This window comes from Parambassis ranga, chromosome 4 (genome assembly GCF_900634625.1).
Source record: "Parambassis ranga chromosome 4, fParRan2.1, whole genome shotgun sequence".
NCBI classification, from domain to species: domain Eukaryota; kingdom Metazoa; phylum Chordata; class Actinopteri; family Ambassidae; genus Parambassis; species Parambassis ranga.
In genome coordinates this window covers 22,961,237-22,978,134 of record NC_041025.1, presented here as the reverse complement: position 1 = coordinate 22,978,134, position 16,898 = coordinate 22,961,237, and the positions used below count along the sequence as shown (strand labels likewise).

The following is a 16,898-nucleotide window of genomic DNA, read 5'->3' as shown; positions in this document are numbered from 1 at the left end:
CAAATATGTGCGAATGATAAGACCCTTCAGCAGGTGACCTTTGACCTGAGAACTCATCAAACTCAGTGGAATAAAAATTATGAATATTTTGTTTTTGTTGAAGATATTTCTTTCAATTTAAATGTGAACATCATGGCGGCACAAGTGCTCTAAGAAAGGCTGATAAATAAATACTGTTACTAATCTTCTGCCAGTTTAGTTTTAGAAATGTTGTTTATTTTATAGTTTTAATCCCTTTTGACTCAAACTCAGTGAAGCCAAGTACACACACAGACACACTTCAAAAATAAAATAAAAAAACATTAATAAATGAAGCATGAGCTGCTTAAGAAGTGATAATACAAAGGAAGGAGGGTCCCAGAGGGGACGCTATCGCACAGAAGAACACGTGGTGGAACAACACACATCGACATGTGTTTTTTTTTTGTGTGTAGGCTAATTTAAAAAATTAAAAAAACAGAAAGCAAAAAATAAAAAAATGCTTGGTAATGTTCTGTCACATGAATTCAGGGGAATGTCCTCTGAGTGTATAATGAACCACTGTCTAAATAATACACATCCCTCCTCCCACACACACACTCACTCGCTCAAACACACACCTACACACTACGAGCGAGGTGCTTTTATTTTCACCAATGTCTTCACGTTTAAGGTTTTCTGTTTATCAATGAGTGAGCCAGCAGGTTTTTGTAAACGCCTCCACTCCCTGCTGACTGTCAGAGTGTCTGGGTTTGTGCCACACACACACACACACACACACACAGAAACACAGGAAAGACAAAGCAGGGCTAAAAATACCTCCATCACTTTAGTGCTGTGTTCAAGACGGAGCCATATTTACTGGAAATGAAGCTGCTGAATAAGAGCGGAGGTAACAGAGAAAAGTTCTAATATTGTGAAAAAAGTGGTGAAGCATCGACATTTTCCGTGTTTCTCTGATTAAACTGAACTTCACCACATTTATTCAAAGATTCAAATTTCAGGCCGCTGCAAGTCCACTTCAAATGTAAGCTACAGTGTGGGAATTCTCAGCCTCAGCAGGGCTGATAGTGTGATTTACTGCAGCCTCCGTTCAGCCGCGCTCCATGTTTGGCATCAGCAGATAGTGATATCCGGGCGTGAGCCTGTGCTGGATCTCCTCTCCTCTGCCCTCTGGCCCTCGGCCATCTTTGTCTGGTTGGTATGTGCCTATCCGAGCGTCCCATGACCCGCTGTGGCTCTAAATATAAAGCAGGCGAGCAGGGTGTTCCTCCGCTAAGGTCACATTACATCATCCCGAAGGAGTTTGAAGTGTGTGTGTGTGTGTGGATGCATCGAAAGGCTTGATGGCACCTCGGGTCAAACAAAGACGTCGTCAGAGGGGCGACAACGATGAGACGCAGTTAGAGCGGCGGGCGTGTGAGGGCGAGATGCTGCCGGAGCACCCGGGGACAAAGATCCAATCTGAGGACAGTTTATGAGCTGAAGTTTGTCCTAATTTGATTGATTGATTTTTTTTTTTTGGCAGACATGGGTAATGGAATAAACAAGGTAAAGAGCCGTGCAGTGTGGGTCATGTTTGTTTGTCTGTGCATTTGTCTCTGACTTTTATTTCCTCCCCTCAGGTCCTGCCTGATCTGTATCTGGGAAACATTAAAGGTGAGCTGCCTGCCGTCATGTGACTGAAGAATTGATTTATGTTCAGGATAAAGTGTGTTTCAGTTCCTCATACATGTGGTGAGATGCTACGCTGAGCTCAGTTTCTATAGAGTAGAGGGGTCACTGTGTACATCTGAATGATTGATGTAAAAATAATACCCGTGTGTTTTATATGTGTGCCTGTCAGCAGCTGGGAGGAAACATTATTTCTGCTGTGGGTATGTGAGTGAGTTGCTGCTGTGGGAGGGGACGTCCCACAGCGCGGGGGTGTCCCCGGGCCGAACTGCATTCCACTCGTCTCCATACAGTGATTAAGTTGTTGTTGTTCTTTGACATCTTTACACACGGAGGAAATATCAGAACAATATAAATGACTTTTTGTAAGCGTGACATGTTCAAGGAACTGCTGTGGAATAGAAAATGTGACACCTCTCGGCGCCTCACCTCCTTTAATCCTCATGACTTGTTGAACTTTTCATTTGAGCAGAACAGGAGACATGAAAGACAAACTGTGACGATGACGAGGTCGAAGTGTTTGCATTTTTAGGAAGCTGCCACAGAATTTACTTTCTGTGGAGTAAGAACTCATTATTGATATTAAATGAATCATTAAATGAAACATTTTTAAATCAATGTAATATTTCCAATTTGGTGGATTTGAATATGGGATTAAGAGGAGTGAAGCAGGAGTTAAGTGTAGGTTTTAAAGGAGCAATTTGGAGTCAAGTTGTAGTACCACTCTCTAGACGGTGGGGGCGCTGCTGTTTCTGTTGGTTCCATTTCATCATCATCATATTGTGCTATAACCACTGACAGTGAAAACTATGGACAGAGCTTCCGTGACGTCACCCGTTTGTTTCTGAAGAGCCGTTTTGAGGCTCGGTGGGAGGAGCTCCGGGACGCTCTGACCGCCGCCATGTTTGCAGCGTCACAGTCCGCCAAAACTCCAAATATGGACAAAGAGGGGGAGCACGAGCAGAGTTTAGGGGGGACGGGCGATCGTGGAAGCAGGAAACTCGCGCAGTGATACGGCAACCGTCTGTCGCTCAAGCGGCAACACCCATAATTATGCGAAATTTTAAGTCCGAATACAATTGAAACGAGTGACTTGTAAAAAAATTCACCCCTTGTACAACTGACACTAGAAGAGAACCTATCATCTGAGACCAGAGTGGTTTTTTTGTACCAGGCTGTAAACATGTTCATTTCTGCTGTGAAGTCGGCCATTTTATCATGGGAGTCAATGGGAAATGACTCGCTGCTGGAGCCAGCCCCCAGTGGCTGCAGCGTGAACTACAAGTTTTGACACTTCCACATTGGCTTCAAGTTTGAGCCCCGAAGGCTGCCGCTTGGCTATAACACCGGTGGAGCACTGAATCTTGGTAGTTTTTTATATATATTTATATATATGTATAACACCTGTGAAGCGCAGGAACCAGAAACTAGCACTGAGCTTGATGCAAACACCTCCGCTGTGAGTCTTAGTGCAGCCTGAGCAGCCCGAGGCATGATAGCATCACAATACAGCAAATTTCTTCTTCGATCTGCAGCTTAGATTTCAGAGTTCTTAAAGTGAAGCCGACTTTCTGCAGTTGTTGCTCATTTTAACACCATTTTCACAGTGATCGTACGTCTACACGTCAGGTCCAATATATGAGGCCAAAGTTATCGCCTACTGCCTACTGCCAAGATGTTCCACTCCTGATCAGTGGCGTCGCTGTGTGTTTGGTGTGTGGATGATCAGAGTGCTTTGGTTGCTAATATGACATCATTGCTGCAGTTAGCCAAGAAACTTTGATCAAATAAATTGATGTGAGGATTTTAGAAGAATAAAATTAAAGAAGAATTTCAGCTCGAGGTGTTTTCATATGTCGACATGGAAGAAGTGTGTGTTCATTTCACAGAAGGATCCAATAGATTTTTTAGTATCTTCCTGCTAAACCAGCATCAAAAACCATTATCAATGACAAGCAGCTGGCTCGTTTAAACCACACGAGTGTCAATGGGATCATATAATATATAGGTGTGGAGGTGATGCCTCCTTTCATCAGGCCCACAGGCTCAGCCCGCTCCTGGTCCGTGCAGACCTGCAGAGCCTCGGCTCTGTCTGAAACAGAAGGTCATCTGTGGTTCGCCACCCTGTGATGTGATATCAGCACTCTGACAGCCAATAAAAATACTTCCTTCATGACACATACTCGGGCACTTGTGCCACTCCATGACCTTGAAGCTGCTGGTAAACAGTGACACAGCACTGTGTGTATACACACACACACACACACACACAGACACACACACAGAGTGTGTTTTTTTCTTATTATCTTTATCTTTATTACCACGCAATATGACTTAAACTGGCTGTTGGGAGGTTAGTGCTGGCTGGCATCATGCAGCATCCTGCAGAGCAGAAGAAGAAAAAAAAGCCTCACAGCACATCTGTCCAGGGTAGAAAACATTTGGCTTCCTTTTAAAGAACAAAATTTGATTAAAACAATTACTGTTTCTTGCTTTTGGGCCAAGCTGTTGGACTGTTTTAGAAACACTGGTTTTCCGGTTTTTCTTTCAGTTCAAAACAAGAGCAAAACCCTGAAGCCATAGAAGCCACATTTGCTTGGGAGACATCTAAGGAGGGGGGGAGGTGGTGTTGTTGGGTAGAAAATACTTAATTTAGGCAGCAGGTTTACATGCTGTGAGTTCTGATTGGATGTTGGATTTTTTTGAATTCTCCATTTTGTTTGCAGATGCACGAGACCCGGAGCTGCTGGCGAAGCTCAACATCACCCACATCCTGTCCATCCATGACACAGCTGCACCCGTCCTGGAGGTGAGACTGGCCTGGGTGACCTACTGACCCCCCCCCCCCCCCAGCATCAACTGTAAAAACTCAGCACACTTCCCACAGTACTCATACTGAAAGTGTAAAAAGTCAGAGCAGAGGCGTCTAATCCAAGCTCCAGAAGCTAAAAGCAGCAAAAATAAGCTTAAATCACCTGGATGCTGGTTTAAAAGATCAATACTCAGACTGCTGTTGAAGTCAGATGTTCTTTTTCGTCTGTGTCTCAGTCACAGGACCTGGAATTTTCCAGTTCCACTAAATAGATTTTTTTTGGTTTTTCTGATTGACTGTGAGGCTCCAATATTGTGAATGTATGAAAGTGTGTTGTTTTCAGTTGCTGCAGCTGTGATGCAGATGTAAACCAACGTGCTGGATGTTATAATTTTTCCACAGCTTAAAGTCTTGAAAGTGGAACTGTATTAAAACAGGGTTTTCAATGCTGCTTTTAGACGGGCTGATTTGTGTACGACAGGGCGGGAAAGGTGTGTGAGGAGTCAGTGAATGAGTGTGAGGAGCTCTTATTCCTTTCTGTTGAATTTTCATCTCAGCTCTACCACACCAGATTATAAATGTGGGATTATTTCTGAACTGATCCCCTCTCTGAGCCGGTCAAACGCGCCCCCGGCCTGAGTTCTCTCCTCGGCGGACTCGCTCGCTTTCACAACTTTCATCTCGTCTTGTTGAAAGCGAGCATGAGAAGCACTCAGAGATTTCTCTACACTTTCTCCATCCATGCTCATATGTTTCATTGAACAGTGAAGAGAAACAGCAACTCGTATTACGGTATCACTACCCAAACTGGTCAACCACCAAAACTTTTAGGCCTGGAATGGAGCTGCGCACGTTCTGCCTCCACTCAGCAGCTTTTTTTATTCTCAGATACTAGTCTGGATTTTTTTTTGTTCTTGCATCCATACGGGTGTGACACAGCTTTTTCTCAGCTCGGTGGGTAAATGATGACTCAGGTTTGCTGTAGACCGAATGGCCAGATGGGACGGTGTATTTGCATACCTAACAGTCAAACTGCTGACTGATTGATTTCTTGGAAGACAGTACGATGGGGAGGTAAAATTTGCAACCACCAACTCTCTGAGGTGGGACATGGCATTTACTGTACAGTGTGTGGCCCTAATTAACATACTGCAGAATAAAATGGATGCATGGGGATGTGCATTGTTGTTCAGGAGGGTCAGGATGAGGTACAGAGACGACAAGACTTGTGGGTCATCGTCTGCGTAACCCAAACCCCATCATGTTAATGTGAGTGTGTTACGTGCTCATTAATGTGCCTGGGTGTGTGTGTGTGATCTGACCTGTAGCCTGTACAGTCTGTCCCAGAGGGCCCAGGGGTTTTTGCCGCGCTGCAGTCATACCAGGATGAGGTGGTTTCTGTCCACATGCATGTACCATCAGCTGCCAGGTGCACTGCACTGTCTCTCTCTCTCTCTCACACACATGCACACACACACACACACACACAGAGAGAGAGGCAAACTTCGTTATGTGGTGACCCTCCTGGGTCAAAGGGACAAGGTTTCATAAAATGTGAAAAACAGGAAGTGTGTAAACCCACCCTGAAAGTTTGTTGTCAGAATAAAATGTTTAATTTTTGTGTAAAAGTCTAAACTGCTTCGTCTGTTCCCTCCACAGGACATGACATATCTGTGTATATCTGCAGCTGACCACTCAAAGCAAAACCTGTGAGTGAATACATGTGTGTGTGTCCCTCAGAGCTGCTGCAGGACTCATTGACAAAAAATCCAACCCTTTTCATGCACGTTTCCAAAATTTATCCACCAGCTTGAGAACGTACGTTTTTTTTGTTTCACACCAGGATTCAGTACTTCAGAGACAGCATCATGTTCATCCACGAGTCTCGGCTGAAAGGAGAGGGCTGCCTGGTTCACTGGTGAGCACAGTGTGGATGTGTGTTAACAGGCTTCATCCTAAAGGTCGGGTAGGAGATTTCACTCTGATGCACTTTTTGTTAAATTAGTGTAACTTCTCTTTACAATCCGATAGCAACCGATTAGTTCGGCAGTTTCTCATTAAAACAAAGAATATGAATCATCTGTGGAAGCTATAAAACATAAAAACATCAGCCAATCCTCCGGGTGGACCCTGTAGGAGTATTGGCTGGTTGTCACTCTCTTCCTGCTCTGTGCACCAGAGAGGTACGTGCATGATGGCCGAAGTCACAGACCGCAGCTCGTCTTCAGGTGATGCGCGTCCATGTGATTGGGAGGCGTGGCTTCAGGGTGAGCTCCGAGAGAAAGGGGCGTGTGTTTACTTTGAAATCTGGCTGACTCTCACTGAGTTTTCAGAATCTCCTACCCTACCTTTAAAGTCTCATTCTGGAGCAATATTTGGTTTAAAAGGAGGCTTCATCAATGGGCTGATTAGAATTTAATGGTCAGAAATCAAAGTGACCTTTGATTTCTGACCTTTGAATTTAAAAAAACTAATCGTGACTTAATTAGAGCAAAACCTGCCACAAATCTTTGAGAAGATTAAAATGTGAATATTGAGCTGGAATTGTGGGTATTCAGCTTCACAGTGATTACTGACTCGGGGTCTTCATATTTTATTAAGTTGGTTTTCATTTTCAACCACATCACTGCCACTGAACAGAAGCTTTCTGCCAGAAATTTTGGTTAAAGCTTTCATTGCCGATTTCATCACCTTTCATCTTTTCTCATATCAAACCTGCAGAATCAGGAGAGAAGAGGTTTCACTTCTTTATGTACACTAAAGCAGAGAGTCTGAATATGAGAAGGTTCCTGCTGCAGCAGCCTCTGAAGGTCTGTGTCTCTCTGTGTGTCATGGCAGCGTGGCGGGAGTGTCCCGCAGTGTGACTCTTGTGGTGGCTTACATCATGACGGTGACGGGCCGCGGCTGGGTGGAGGCTCTGGCGGCGGTGAGGTCGGCCAGACCGTGCGCGGGTCCGAACCTGGGCTTCCTGCGGCAGCTGGAGGAGTTTGAGAACACAGAGCTGACGGAGGTGAGTCATAAGTAAACAACAGTAACTATTCAATGCAGCTGTATTGGATTTCTGTTTGTCTCTCTGTGGACTGCGATGAATCATCTCAGGACACAGTTTGTTTAAATCAAACTCATGATCATTCAAAATCAAATAGAATTAAAACAGTTCTCCCCTTCACTGTATTGGTGTCAGACTGTAAACATGTTTTTTCTGCTGTAATGTTGGACATTTTAACATGGAAGTCTGTGAGGATTGATTTACTGTTACAGCCCCTCTAGTGGACACTTAAGGAACTGCAGTTTTTTAAACCTTCATCTCTCAGCGGGGAGTTTTGCCGCTGGGTAAAAAGATGTTTTTATTTTTAAGTGGAAAGAAGTTTGCAAGTTTTGTTTTCTTTTGCAGAATTCAGCTGGATTTATTGCTGAATTTGAAATTAACTTCGGAGCCTTTAAAAGAAGCTGATAGAACAGCAACAGGTTACAAATTGTTATATCATCACGTAGCAGTCAGTCCAACAACAAGCCTCTAAGACGTACCCATCCATGTGTCTGGGGATCCAACAGGAAGTCCTGAATGAGCATCCTCTCAGTTGCCTCTGCTGGACTCTACTGCACATGCTCAATGAGAACTTTACTCTTAATGAGATGAGATGAGAGATGAGAGACTAGTAGAATTAACAATAAATTGAAATTCAATAAAAAAAATCAAATATAAAATAAAAAAGTCTAATTTGACCATTTTAATTAAATTGATCTTAAATATGGAAAAAAGTAAAAAAAAATATTCTTTGTACATTGAGGCTGCTCTGAGTCAGAGGTTAAGATCAACCAGTGTTTGTTTAACACCATGTCTGTGTATCTGTTTTTTAATGGGACAGCGGTGGTGGAGTTGAAGAGGGGACATTGAAGGATGGATCCTCCGCTTATTAATGTCAGATATGATTTGATTTAAATACATTCTGAATAAATCTGCTGTTCAGACCTAGATCACACGGTGAAGGAATGAACACTCTAAACTCACAGACCTCCGTGTTAAAAAGTCTGACATTCTAACAGTCTGGGTCTGTCCTCAGTATCGATCCTGGTGGAAGGAGCGCTACGGGAAGAACACGTTCAATGATGAGGAGGAGGTCGAGACCCTTTTAACCCGCAAATCTACAAACAACGGCAGCAACAGTGAAACCATGACAACCAGCATCACTCCAGCACTGGCCACAAGCAGCATCTAAAACTAAAACACAGCCGAGGACTGCCGGCTTCTGTTCAGACCATTACAGCCACAAAGATCCCAGAGCAGACAGAAAAAGTTCCTTTCACAGAAAACCTGCTGCTGGCATACAGACTCTGTATCGCTATGATAGGCTCAGAGTGTCTGAGCAGCCATGTGACGGGGGGATTTTATGTCATTGTCATCGCTTCCCTTCGCCCTCTAACTGTCAAAACAACATGCAAGGGCAGCCAAGCATGACCCCGAGGAAACATGTATGCACATACAGCACAGCACAGCACAGCACACACTCGGCGTCTGCGCCCCCCGACAGTTCTGTTATGCTGTGTCTTGTACTTGAAGTATGAGTATTACTTTCATGTGAGCTGAAGAAGAACACTGTATATTCCAGTAAAAGGACACCAGAAGCCGTGTTTGTATTGCACTTGTTATTCCTGAATGTAAGCTTTGGATTTGGTGTGTTTAAAGTGTGCAGTTTGTAATTTTAACACTAAACCTTTCCACATGATTTCAATAAACATAAATCGTTTAATTCATCAAGTGAATCATTTTATATTTTTTTTTTAAAGCTGTTGTCAACAACTTGAGAAAATAGACCCTAAATATGTGTTGGTCTGCTTTAATTCTTTCTTTTTTAGGCCTTTTAAAGTCAACAAACAATAAAAAAAAATCATTCAAAGAATGAAAAAAATCTGAAATATTATCAAGGGAACAGTATTACATTATAAATCTGACATCAATAGACTGTGGCTGTTTGGATGAAGCTATGCTAAAGCATGATTCAGGTGTGTGTCTTATTTTGAAGGTTACATCTTAATACTAAAAGAAAAGCTCGAGTGCACCCGGTGATCCAGAAAGTGGCACACACATACATAAAAAAAGGGAATTTGGGAATTTCTGGTCCTCCACTCTCTAAACTGAGGGTCAGAAAATACGTCTAAGGAAATGTGAGGTGATAATTATCCCACAAAAATCGAGGAATATATGATTTTACCTAATGTCTGTATGTGTTTTGGCAAAAGGGCTGGAACATTTGATTACATGTCAGGTTTTTAATACAAAATAAAATAAACATATAGAGGAGGATCAAACCAGCAAATACATTATCTCCAGTACAATGTAAAGTGTTATTTTATTCACATTCACACACTTTTTCATTGATGGATGGATTTCAGAGGTTATTTTTGCTCTCCTGTGTGACTTGCAGTCAGTGGTGGAGGAAGTACTGAAGTTTGGTACTCAAGTAAAAGTACAAATACCCAGCAAAATATATACTCAGTAAAAGTAGAAGTGCTACGTCAACAATCCTACTTAAGTAAAAGTCTTAAGTACTTTTAAATGTACTTAAAGAATTAAAAGTAAAAATACTCATGCACCGAATATATATTATTGATTTCCATTGCAAAGTAGTGGAGTAGAAAGTACAGGTGCAACATGTAATGGAGTAAAAGTATAAAGTATGCACTATTATTTTTACTTAAGTAAAGTAGAAATACATAAAAAATTACTTAAGTATACTTAAGTAATTTTTTTGATGTATTTCTACAAATACTTAGTTACTTTCCACCACTGCTTGCAGTGTGGCCTAAGTGAAGGACCTGGAACCCTGTCTGCATGTTGTTGTGCTTCTGTTCTTCTCTCTAACCAGGCTGTTACAGATTAAAATATAATCTCGTTTCTTCTCTATAATCTTCCAATGGGAACAATGCGCATCACTTCCACAGCAGGACCCCTCCAAAGTAACTTTTCGTAAAGCTTTATCATTTCAAAGAATTGTTTTCGTCTCCGTCCTGCATGATTTTCCACGGTGTGCGGGTGTGTGACTCTGCAGAGTGACGCCGGCAGGGTTTCCCCCGCGCCTTACTGGAGCTCGGCCGCTGTGAGCGCGCTGATAAGCTTCGCAGTAGAGGCGCAGCGGCAGCGGCAGCGGCAGCAGGTGCGTCCTTCTCAGCATCCTGGTGCGCAGTCTCCGCCCCCCCCCCCTCCCTCTGCGCGCTATAGGCCGAGGATTTAAGCGAGCCCGCCGGAATGATGAGGGCTTTCTGTCACTGACTGATTTCAAAACTTGACGGGTTTCGAGTTTCACAGGTAAGAACGGCTTCGATCTGCTTCCAGGGCGCATATTAAAGTTAGTGTGCGTGGGTGCTGAGTGGGTTTAGTGAGTTTTACTTAACGTGTATCTCTCTCTCATGAGTCCACGGGTTTTACATTACAGAGGAGCTTGCTGCATCTTTTTTTTCGGTCTCAGAAGTGATGAACTCCGAGGTGGATTACGGAGGCTCCGGGAGCAGCGGGAACGGAAAGCTGCGCCAGTGGCTGATCGAGCAGGTGGACTGCGGGAAGTATCCCGGGCTGGTGTGGGAGAACGACGAGAAGAGCATCTTCAGGATACCATGGAAACACGCCGGGAAGCAGGACTACAACCGGGATGAGGATGCCGCGCTTTTCAAGGTAAGAGACCCGCAGAGAGCCTCCGGCCAGAGCACAGAACTGGACTTTCAGAATAAAAGCAGCGCGTAAAAGCGCGTCCTCAGACTGCAGCAACACCGCAAGTGTTCTTTATTATAATAACCCTCTTACATTCACCAGGGTTAATAACCTATGTGAGGGTGGTTTATTAACACTGTGAAGCGTGCTGCAGGCTGAACGCATGCGCTGCGTAAACGTGGATGCAAAATATCTGGTCATTGTCTTCTCTTCTAAAGACCCAGAAATCACAGAAACAACTTTTAAAAAGGACGGAAGAAAAATCTGAAATATATCTGACAGGCTGAAACAGTGAATATTAGTCTCTGTGTGTAAACACTCGATGTTCTGTTGGTGGACTTTTTTTGGATGAATTTTCTACCAACACATCTTTCCATGCTTTGAAATGACGTCTTCCATCTTTAAAACGCGCACTCCTACACGCCCCGCGGTAGAACATGAGGGGGTTAAAACCTGGTTCTGTGATGATCTCTGTGGGGCACGTTTTCTAAAGTTCTCCCGGACCCGTGTTTTTCAGGCCTGGGCCCTGTTTAAAGGCAAGTTTCGGGAGGGGATCGACAAGCCGGATCCGCCGACCTGGAAGACGCGGCTCCGCTGCGCCCTCAACAAGAGCAACGACTTCGAGGAGCTGGTGGAGCGGAGCCAGCTGGACATCTCAGACCCCTACAAGGTCTACCGCATCATCCCCGAGGGGGCCAAGAAGAGTCAGTCCCAGAACTTTATCACTACTTATCAAGCTAGGAAATCACAGTCAGATTAAGCCTCTAAGACTTTTTTCTCTCTGTCTTCATGCAGGACCCAGACAGGAGGACAGTCCTCTGAGTCCCGTCAGCTTTCAGATGCATGCCTCCTACCCCGCCATGCAGACTCAGGTGATTTTCATACACATGGAAATGGAGGGGGCGGGGCTTAAGAAGACATATTGTGCATGCATGAATGACCACACAAACATAGATGCTCACTGAGGGCTGCAGGATGCTGATGTGCAGCCAACAAGTGTGACTGCAGCATCAAAAGACGGGCACGTGTAAAGATGAGATTAAACACCTCGAGTAGTTTCAAAGCTCTCTGTGTCCACTCTGGACTTTTTAGCTGCTCGTGCCAGAAGATTTGTACAAATCAAAGTTTATAGATATTAAAATGTGTAACAATAATTTAGTTCTTTGGAGCTAGATCATATTTCTGTGTGCCATCTCATGCACAGCAGCAGATGTACAGTCAGCTAACTGATTGTGTCTACAGGTGCCACAGTACGTGCAGAGTCCAGAGTGTGGCTGGAGGGATTACTGCCAGGAGCCGTCCTCTCTGCCCGAGCTGTCAGGCTTCACCCAGTGTCCCTGTCCCCCCCGGAGCCTGTCGTGGCAGAGCCCGTCCATGGAAAATGGTATGCTCCTGACCAGATGTTCTGCAGTAGCATCCTTAAGGAGGTCGCCTGCTTGTGCTGAAAGCCTTATTTATTCGAGTGCCCTGTGTGTGTGTGTGTGTGTGTGTAGGATATCAGCTCAGAGCCTCCATCTACTCGTACGGTCCTGCAGACAGCCAGCCCTCGCCATTCACACTGGACGCCGGCATCAGATCAGCAGAGGCGCTTTCAGGTAGACCAGCACTTTCATTTCACTTTTTTCCCTCTGCACGCAGTAAAGTCAGGCAGAGGCTCCACTGAGCATGACATCGTTATGATTTTAACTTTCTGAATATGTCACCTTAATTTAGAATATCTGAATCGTTAATGATGCAGACTGCTTCATCCTGAATTATGAAAGTGAAGGCGATAAGTGATACACTGACTGACTCCATGACATAAATGAACAGTTGTTTGCTGCCTGCTCAGACCAAACAACAGGAACATGGCTACTGAAGCAGTTGTTTGGATTGTGTGCTGGCAGGAAAACAGCAGTAATGACTGACTAACCATCTTAACCTAAACTCTGACTTAACGGTGGGTGTTCAAGCTGGACAAGCTTCCAGTAGCTTCAGTTTTCTGTGAAGTTTCTGAATTGATGGCGTGTTTTCAAAAAGCTGTGTAGAGATTGAAAACAGTGGCTGAGAGGACACAGGGGTCCAAAGTTTGAGCTCTGGTCAGTTCACTATAAACCTGACTGATGCTGGACCAGAGAGCTGCAGGAGGCAGCAGCAGGGAGGACGATTAACTCTTGCAGCTACGTTCATTTCTTATTGTATCTGTACAGTTAGCACCTAAATATAGAGCAAGAAATACGGGAAGCAGCTGGTAAACCTGATCCAGAAGTGAAAACGCCAAAGACGGCAAACACTTCTCCTCTACTGAAAGCCTGCAGTTTGATTACTGAAACGTTCGCCAGTTTAATTTCAGTCATTTTAAACCAGATTATCCTTGTTTAACCCTTTCATTGTAGCACAGTGCAGATTAACACACAAAGAATGTATCAAAATATGCCTTCTTCTCCTCCTCCATCCAGACTTCCGCCTGCACGTGTCCATTTATGTACGGGACACTCTGCTGAGGGAGGTGACCACTCTAAGTCCAGAGGGGTGCCACATCACTCCGTGCTCCCCCGAGAAGCAGTACCTGCCATCCGAAGGCCCCGAGGTGGTGCCCCTGCCCATGGACAGCCTCTCGGGACAAAGGAGGGGGGACGAGTGTCCGCCGAGCCCACCGTCGGGCCTGGAGAAGGGGGTTTTACTGTGGATGGGCCCGGACGGACTCTACGCCCGCAGGCTGTGCCAGAGCAGGGTGTACTGGCAGGGAGGCCCATCGATGTACGGAGGAGACAAACTCAACAAGCTGGAGAGGGATGTGACCTGTAAACTGCTGCACACACAGGACTACCTCACAGGTGATACACACATTCAGTCAATAAAATTATAATTAAAGAGCCAGCCACAGGTCATTGAATTTAAACAGCATGGCATGAAAACAAGGAAAAAGACTTTCCTTTCAAAATAAAAGCATGTCATCTCCAGGACACTAGCAGATGGACAGGATGTTCAGTTAAAATAAAATGGTCTAAAAACCAGGAAGTATCTGCACATGAGCAGAACTAAACAGCGTCAGTCAGCAGCAATATAAAGTTCAATTCCCAGCCTCCTTTACTGAATGTCATCTAAGAACACAGCTACTTCCCCACCTCGCTGGGGTTTGAAGTAGTATTTCATGATAAGCCAACAGTCACATGACTTCTGCAGAGCCACATCATCCCTGCCTACACGCTCAGACAGCTGTGACACAGTCTGACAGCTAATACAGTATTTGCATGCTTAATGTAGCCAGGACTTTCCATTCGATTCACCCCAAATGTCATAATGCCACTTCAAGTGAAGTTACTCTGAATCATCTGCCATTTCAAAAAAAATATCAGAGCTGATAATGATGTGAACTCATCTGTTTCTCATCTGACAATCAGAGATCCAGAGTTATGGGCTCCATGGACGGCCGCCGCTGTCTCGCTTCCAGGTCCTGCTGAATTTCGGAGACGAGTGTTTAGACCCACAGAGACAAAGACGGACCCTCACTGTCCAGGTGACCGCTGAGCCCATGTTTAACTGCTGAAACACAGACTACAGCAGATTATGTTAATAATCCTGGTTCAGTGAAACCAGTCTGAAAGTCTGCAGGACCCTCTTCAGACTCATCATGTTTAGTTTGGTTTTTAGTCTGACCTGAGTGCAGAGCTCAGATTTAACTCAAACATTTGAATTTTTAACAGCAATTTTAAGTAAAAACAAAACAGGCTGGAACCTCAAACTAACCACAGCTGAGGTTCAGCTGCCTTCGTCCTGTTTAGTTATCGTCACAGCCAAAACAAAACTGTGATAAATGCATTTATTAAGACCTGAATGCTGCCTTGCTGGTTACATCCCTTGATGTTTTTGGTCACAGAGAGCAGTTCAGGGTGGTTTTCTTGCCACATTTTAAAGATTTGGGGCCAGGTTTTGGTGAAAAAAAGCATTTTAGTGTGTGTGTGTTTATTGTGTGACTAGCAATCCTTTAAAGTTAGAAAACACATACAACATTTTCAACCCTAACTCTGACATAAAGGCAGCTGCTAACCTCGGAGGTATTCCTGTGTTGCAGGTGGAGCCCCTGATTGCCAGGCAGCTCTTGTACTACGCCCAGCAGACGGGCAGCCACTACTACCGCAGCTACGATCACCCGGGAGTCACGGACCACATAAATGCCTCTGAGGACTACCAGAGGGCCATCACGCACCACCACAGCAGCCTGCAGGAGTGAACGGAGTGGCTCTCCAAGTGACTGTTGATAACTTCACAAGGCAGCTGCAGCATTAGCAGCAGGCCTGGAGTCTCTGAGACAAGAAGCGGACATGGTTATACAGAGAAGAATGGACAGTGTGTGCCTTTCTGTGTGTACAGTATGTGTGTGTGGGGGGGGGGGTCTAAAGAAGAAGTATGTTTTTTTCCTCTGATGAATATTTTCCATACTCATTATGCAAATGAAACTGACAGCTGAGGTGATTGTACTGTAGAAAACTGTGAGTAAATTTGACTGAATACTGCCAAATTCTTACAATTTCTGTAGAGCCACAGGAGATGAGAAGACCGCCCATGATATGTAAAGCTGCAACCAGCATGTGGTCATTAGCTTAGCTTATCATAAAGACTAGTGTCAGAAACTCTGGAAGGCTACCAGGCCTCCTCTGGTAGCCTAGCAACTGCACAAAGCCTAAACAAACAAACAAACAAACAAACAAAGCATAAATCTGTGTATTGTCACTGTCACCACTGTGTGAAACATTTTAAGTATTGATCTTTACAGATGCTGGAAGTGACTCATGTTTAGACACGCGACACAGGCGACCCCTCTCTGTCCAGTCTTTATGCTAAGCTAAGATAATCTATGCTAAGCTAAGCTAATCTATGCTAGCTGTTGGATGTGTGAACATGTGTGGTCTTACTCTTCTCTTCCACTTATCTGCAAGAAAGAAGCACATTTCTTAAAAAAAAACTTCAAACCAGTCCATACATATAAATATACATATATTTTTTACAATATTTCTGTTGCTAGGAGACACTATCGCCAACAATTAAGTAAATTATATATGAAGTGCCTGGCTGTGAAAATCTCAGGGAGTTGATTTTAGATAAGCTTTTTTTTTAACGTCAGATATATTACATGATATTTTTTACATTTGAATCTGATCTGAGAATGAAATTGTTGTTTGTATTGTTATAAAAAAATAAACTGTACAAAGTAACAGTGTGTGTTCATAACTGTGTGAGCTCTGCGGGTAACGTCAGTACTATGTCTGAACAGGAAGTGTGGTTGAGATGCAGGATGGGGCTGGTTAATCAAACACCTCGCTATCACAAACAATGTGATGACATCAGAAAGGGCGGAGAGAGAGAGTGTCTGAGAGAGAGAGAGAGAGAGAGGAAGAGGTTGGCCGCGCTTTCCGCACTGCACAGGAGAGAAAGCCTTCCTGACTTCTGCTCACAGATTCGAGTGTGTTTCCATGGAAAACAAGCAGAAAACCCACAAAAACATTTTTGTCACTGCTGCCAAATGTTTTCAGTGATGAGCAAGGACGATGTCATCACTGGATGTGGTTACTTTTGTGACGAGCTGTTTACTTTGAAAGCCTGATGCCTTTTATAAAAGAGCAGGAAGAGGAAAGAAAGTGGTTAAAAATACTGGTGTAACTAACCTGCATCTTTAACTGTCTGTTTTTACTGTAAGTGTTTCTGTACATGCTGGCTAGTGCCCACCTCTATGGCTGTGTCTGAAAT

At 44.1% G+C, this 16,898-nt stretch overlaps 2 protein-coding genes across 4 annotated transcripts; both read left to right on the top strand.

The window, feature by feature from the left end:
- The first annotated feature begins 1,270 nt into the window (after positions 1 to 1,270).
- LOC114434617 (dual specificity protein phosphatase 22-B-like) lies at positions 1,271 to 9,220 on the top strand. Of its 2 annotated transcripts, none has more exons than XM_028403935.1 (7): positions 1,271 to 1,530; positions 1,605 to 1,638; positions 4,380 to 4,462; positions 6,125 to 6,174; positions 6,309 to 6,383; positions 7,304 to 7,475; positions 8,530 to 9,220. In XM_028403935.1, exons 1-7 carry the CDS (start codon positions 1,510 to 1,512, stop codon positions 8,683 to 8,685), a joined length of 591 nt encoding a protein of 196 aa, XP_028259736.1. In that variant the 5' UTR covers positions 1,271 to 1,509; the 3' UTR covers positions 8,686 to 9,220. The 2 variants fall into 2 exon arrangements, with proteins under 2 accessions (XP_028259736.1, XP_028259737.1); XM_028403936.1 differs by having other exon boundaries at positions 8,513 to 9,220.
- Positions 9,221 to 10,672: 1,452 nt separating this feature from the next.
- On the top strand, positions 10,673 to 16,239 carry LOC114435073 (interferon regulatory factor 4-like). Of its 2 annotated transcripts, none has more exons than XM_028404610.1 (9): positions 10,673 to 10,772; positions 10,900 to 11,135; positions 11,689 to 11,875; positions 11,967 to 12,043; positions 12,414 to 12,555; positions 12,665 to 12,766; positions 13,610 to 13,987; positions 14,555 to 14,670; positions 15,226 to 16,239. In XM_028404610.1, the coding sequence occupies exons 2-9, from the start codon at positions 10,938 to 10,940 to the stop codon at positions 15,382 to 15,384; spliced, it is 1,359 nt and encodes a 452-aa protein (XP_028260411.1). In that variant the 5' UTR covers positions 10,673 to 10,772; positions 10,900 to 10,937; the 3' UTR covers positions 15,385 to 16,239. The 2 variants fall into 2 exon arrangements, with proteins under 2 accessions (XP_028260411.1, XP_028260412.1); XM_028404611.1 differs by having other exon boundaries at positions 10,715 to 10,772; positions 10,933 to 11,135.
- Positions 16,240 to 16,898: the final 659 nt, after the last annotated feature.

Excerpts from the sequence above, each read along its gene's own strand:
- LOC114435073 (XM_028404610.1), top strand. The coding sequence starts at position 10,938 with ATGAACTCCGAGGTGGATTACGGAGGCTCCGGGAGCAGCGGGAACGGA. Across the intron at positions 11,876-11,966 it reads CCCCGAGGGGGCCAAGAAGA|GACCCAGACAGGAGGACAGT; the intron begins GTCAGTCCCAGA and ends GTCTTCATGCAG. Across the intron at positions 14,671-15,225 it reads GACGGACCCTCACTGTCCAG|GTGGAGCCCCTGATTGCCAG; the intron begins GTGACCGCTGAG and ends CCTGTGTTGCAG.
- LOC114434617 (XM_028403935.1), top strand. The coding sequence starts at position 1,510 with ATGGGTAATGGAATAAACAAG. Across the intron at positions 6,175-6,308 it reads GACCACTCAAAGCAAAACCT|GATTCAGTACTTCAGAGACA; the intron begins GTGAGTGAATAC and ends GTTTCACACCAG. Across the intron at positions 7,476-8,529 it reads AGAACACAGAGCTGACGGAG|TATCGATCCTGGTGGAAGGA; the intron begins GTGAGTCATAAG and ends GTCTGTCCTCAG.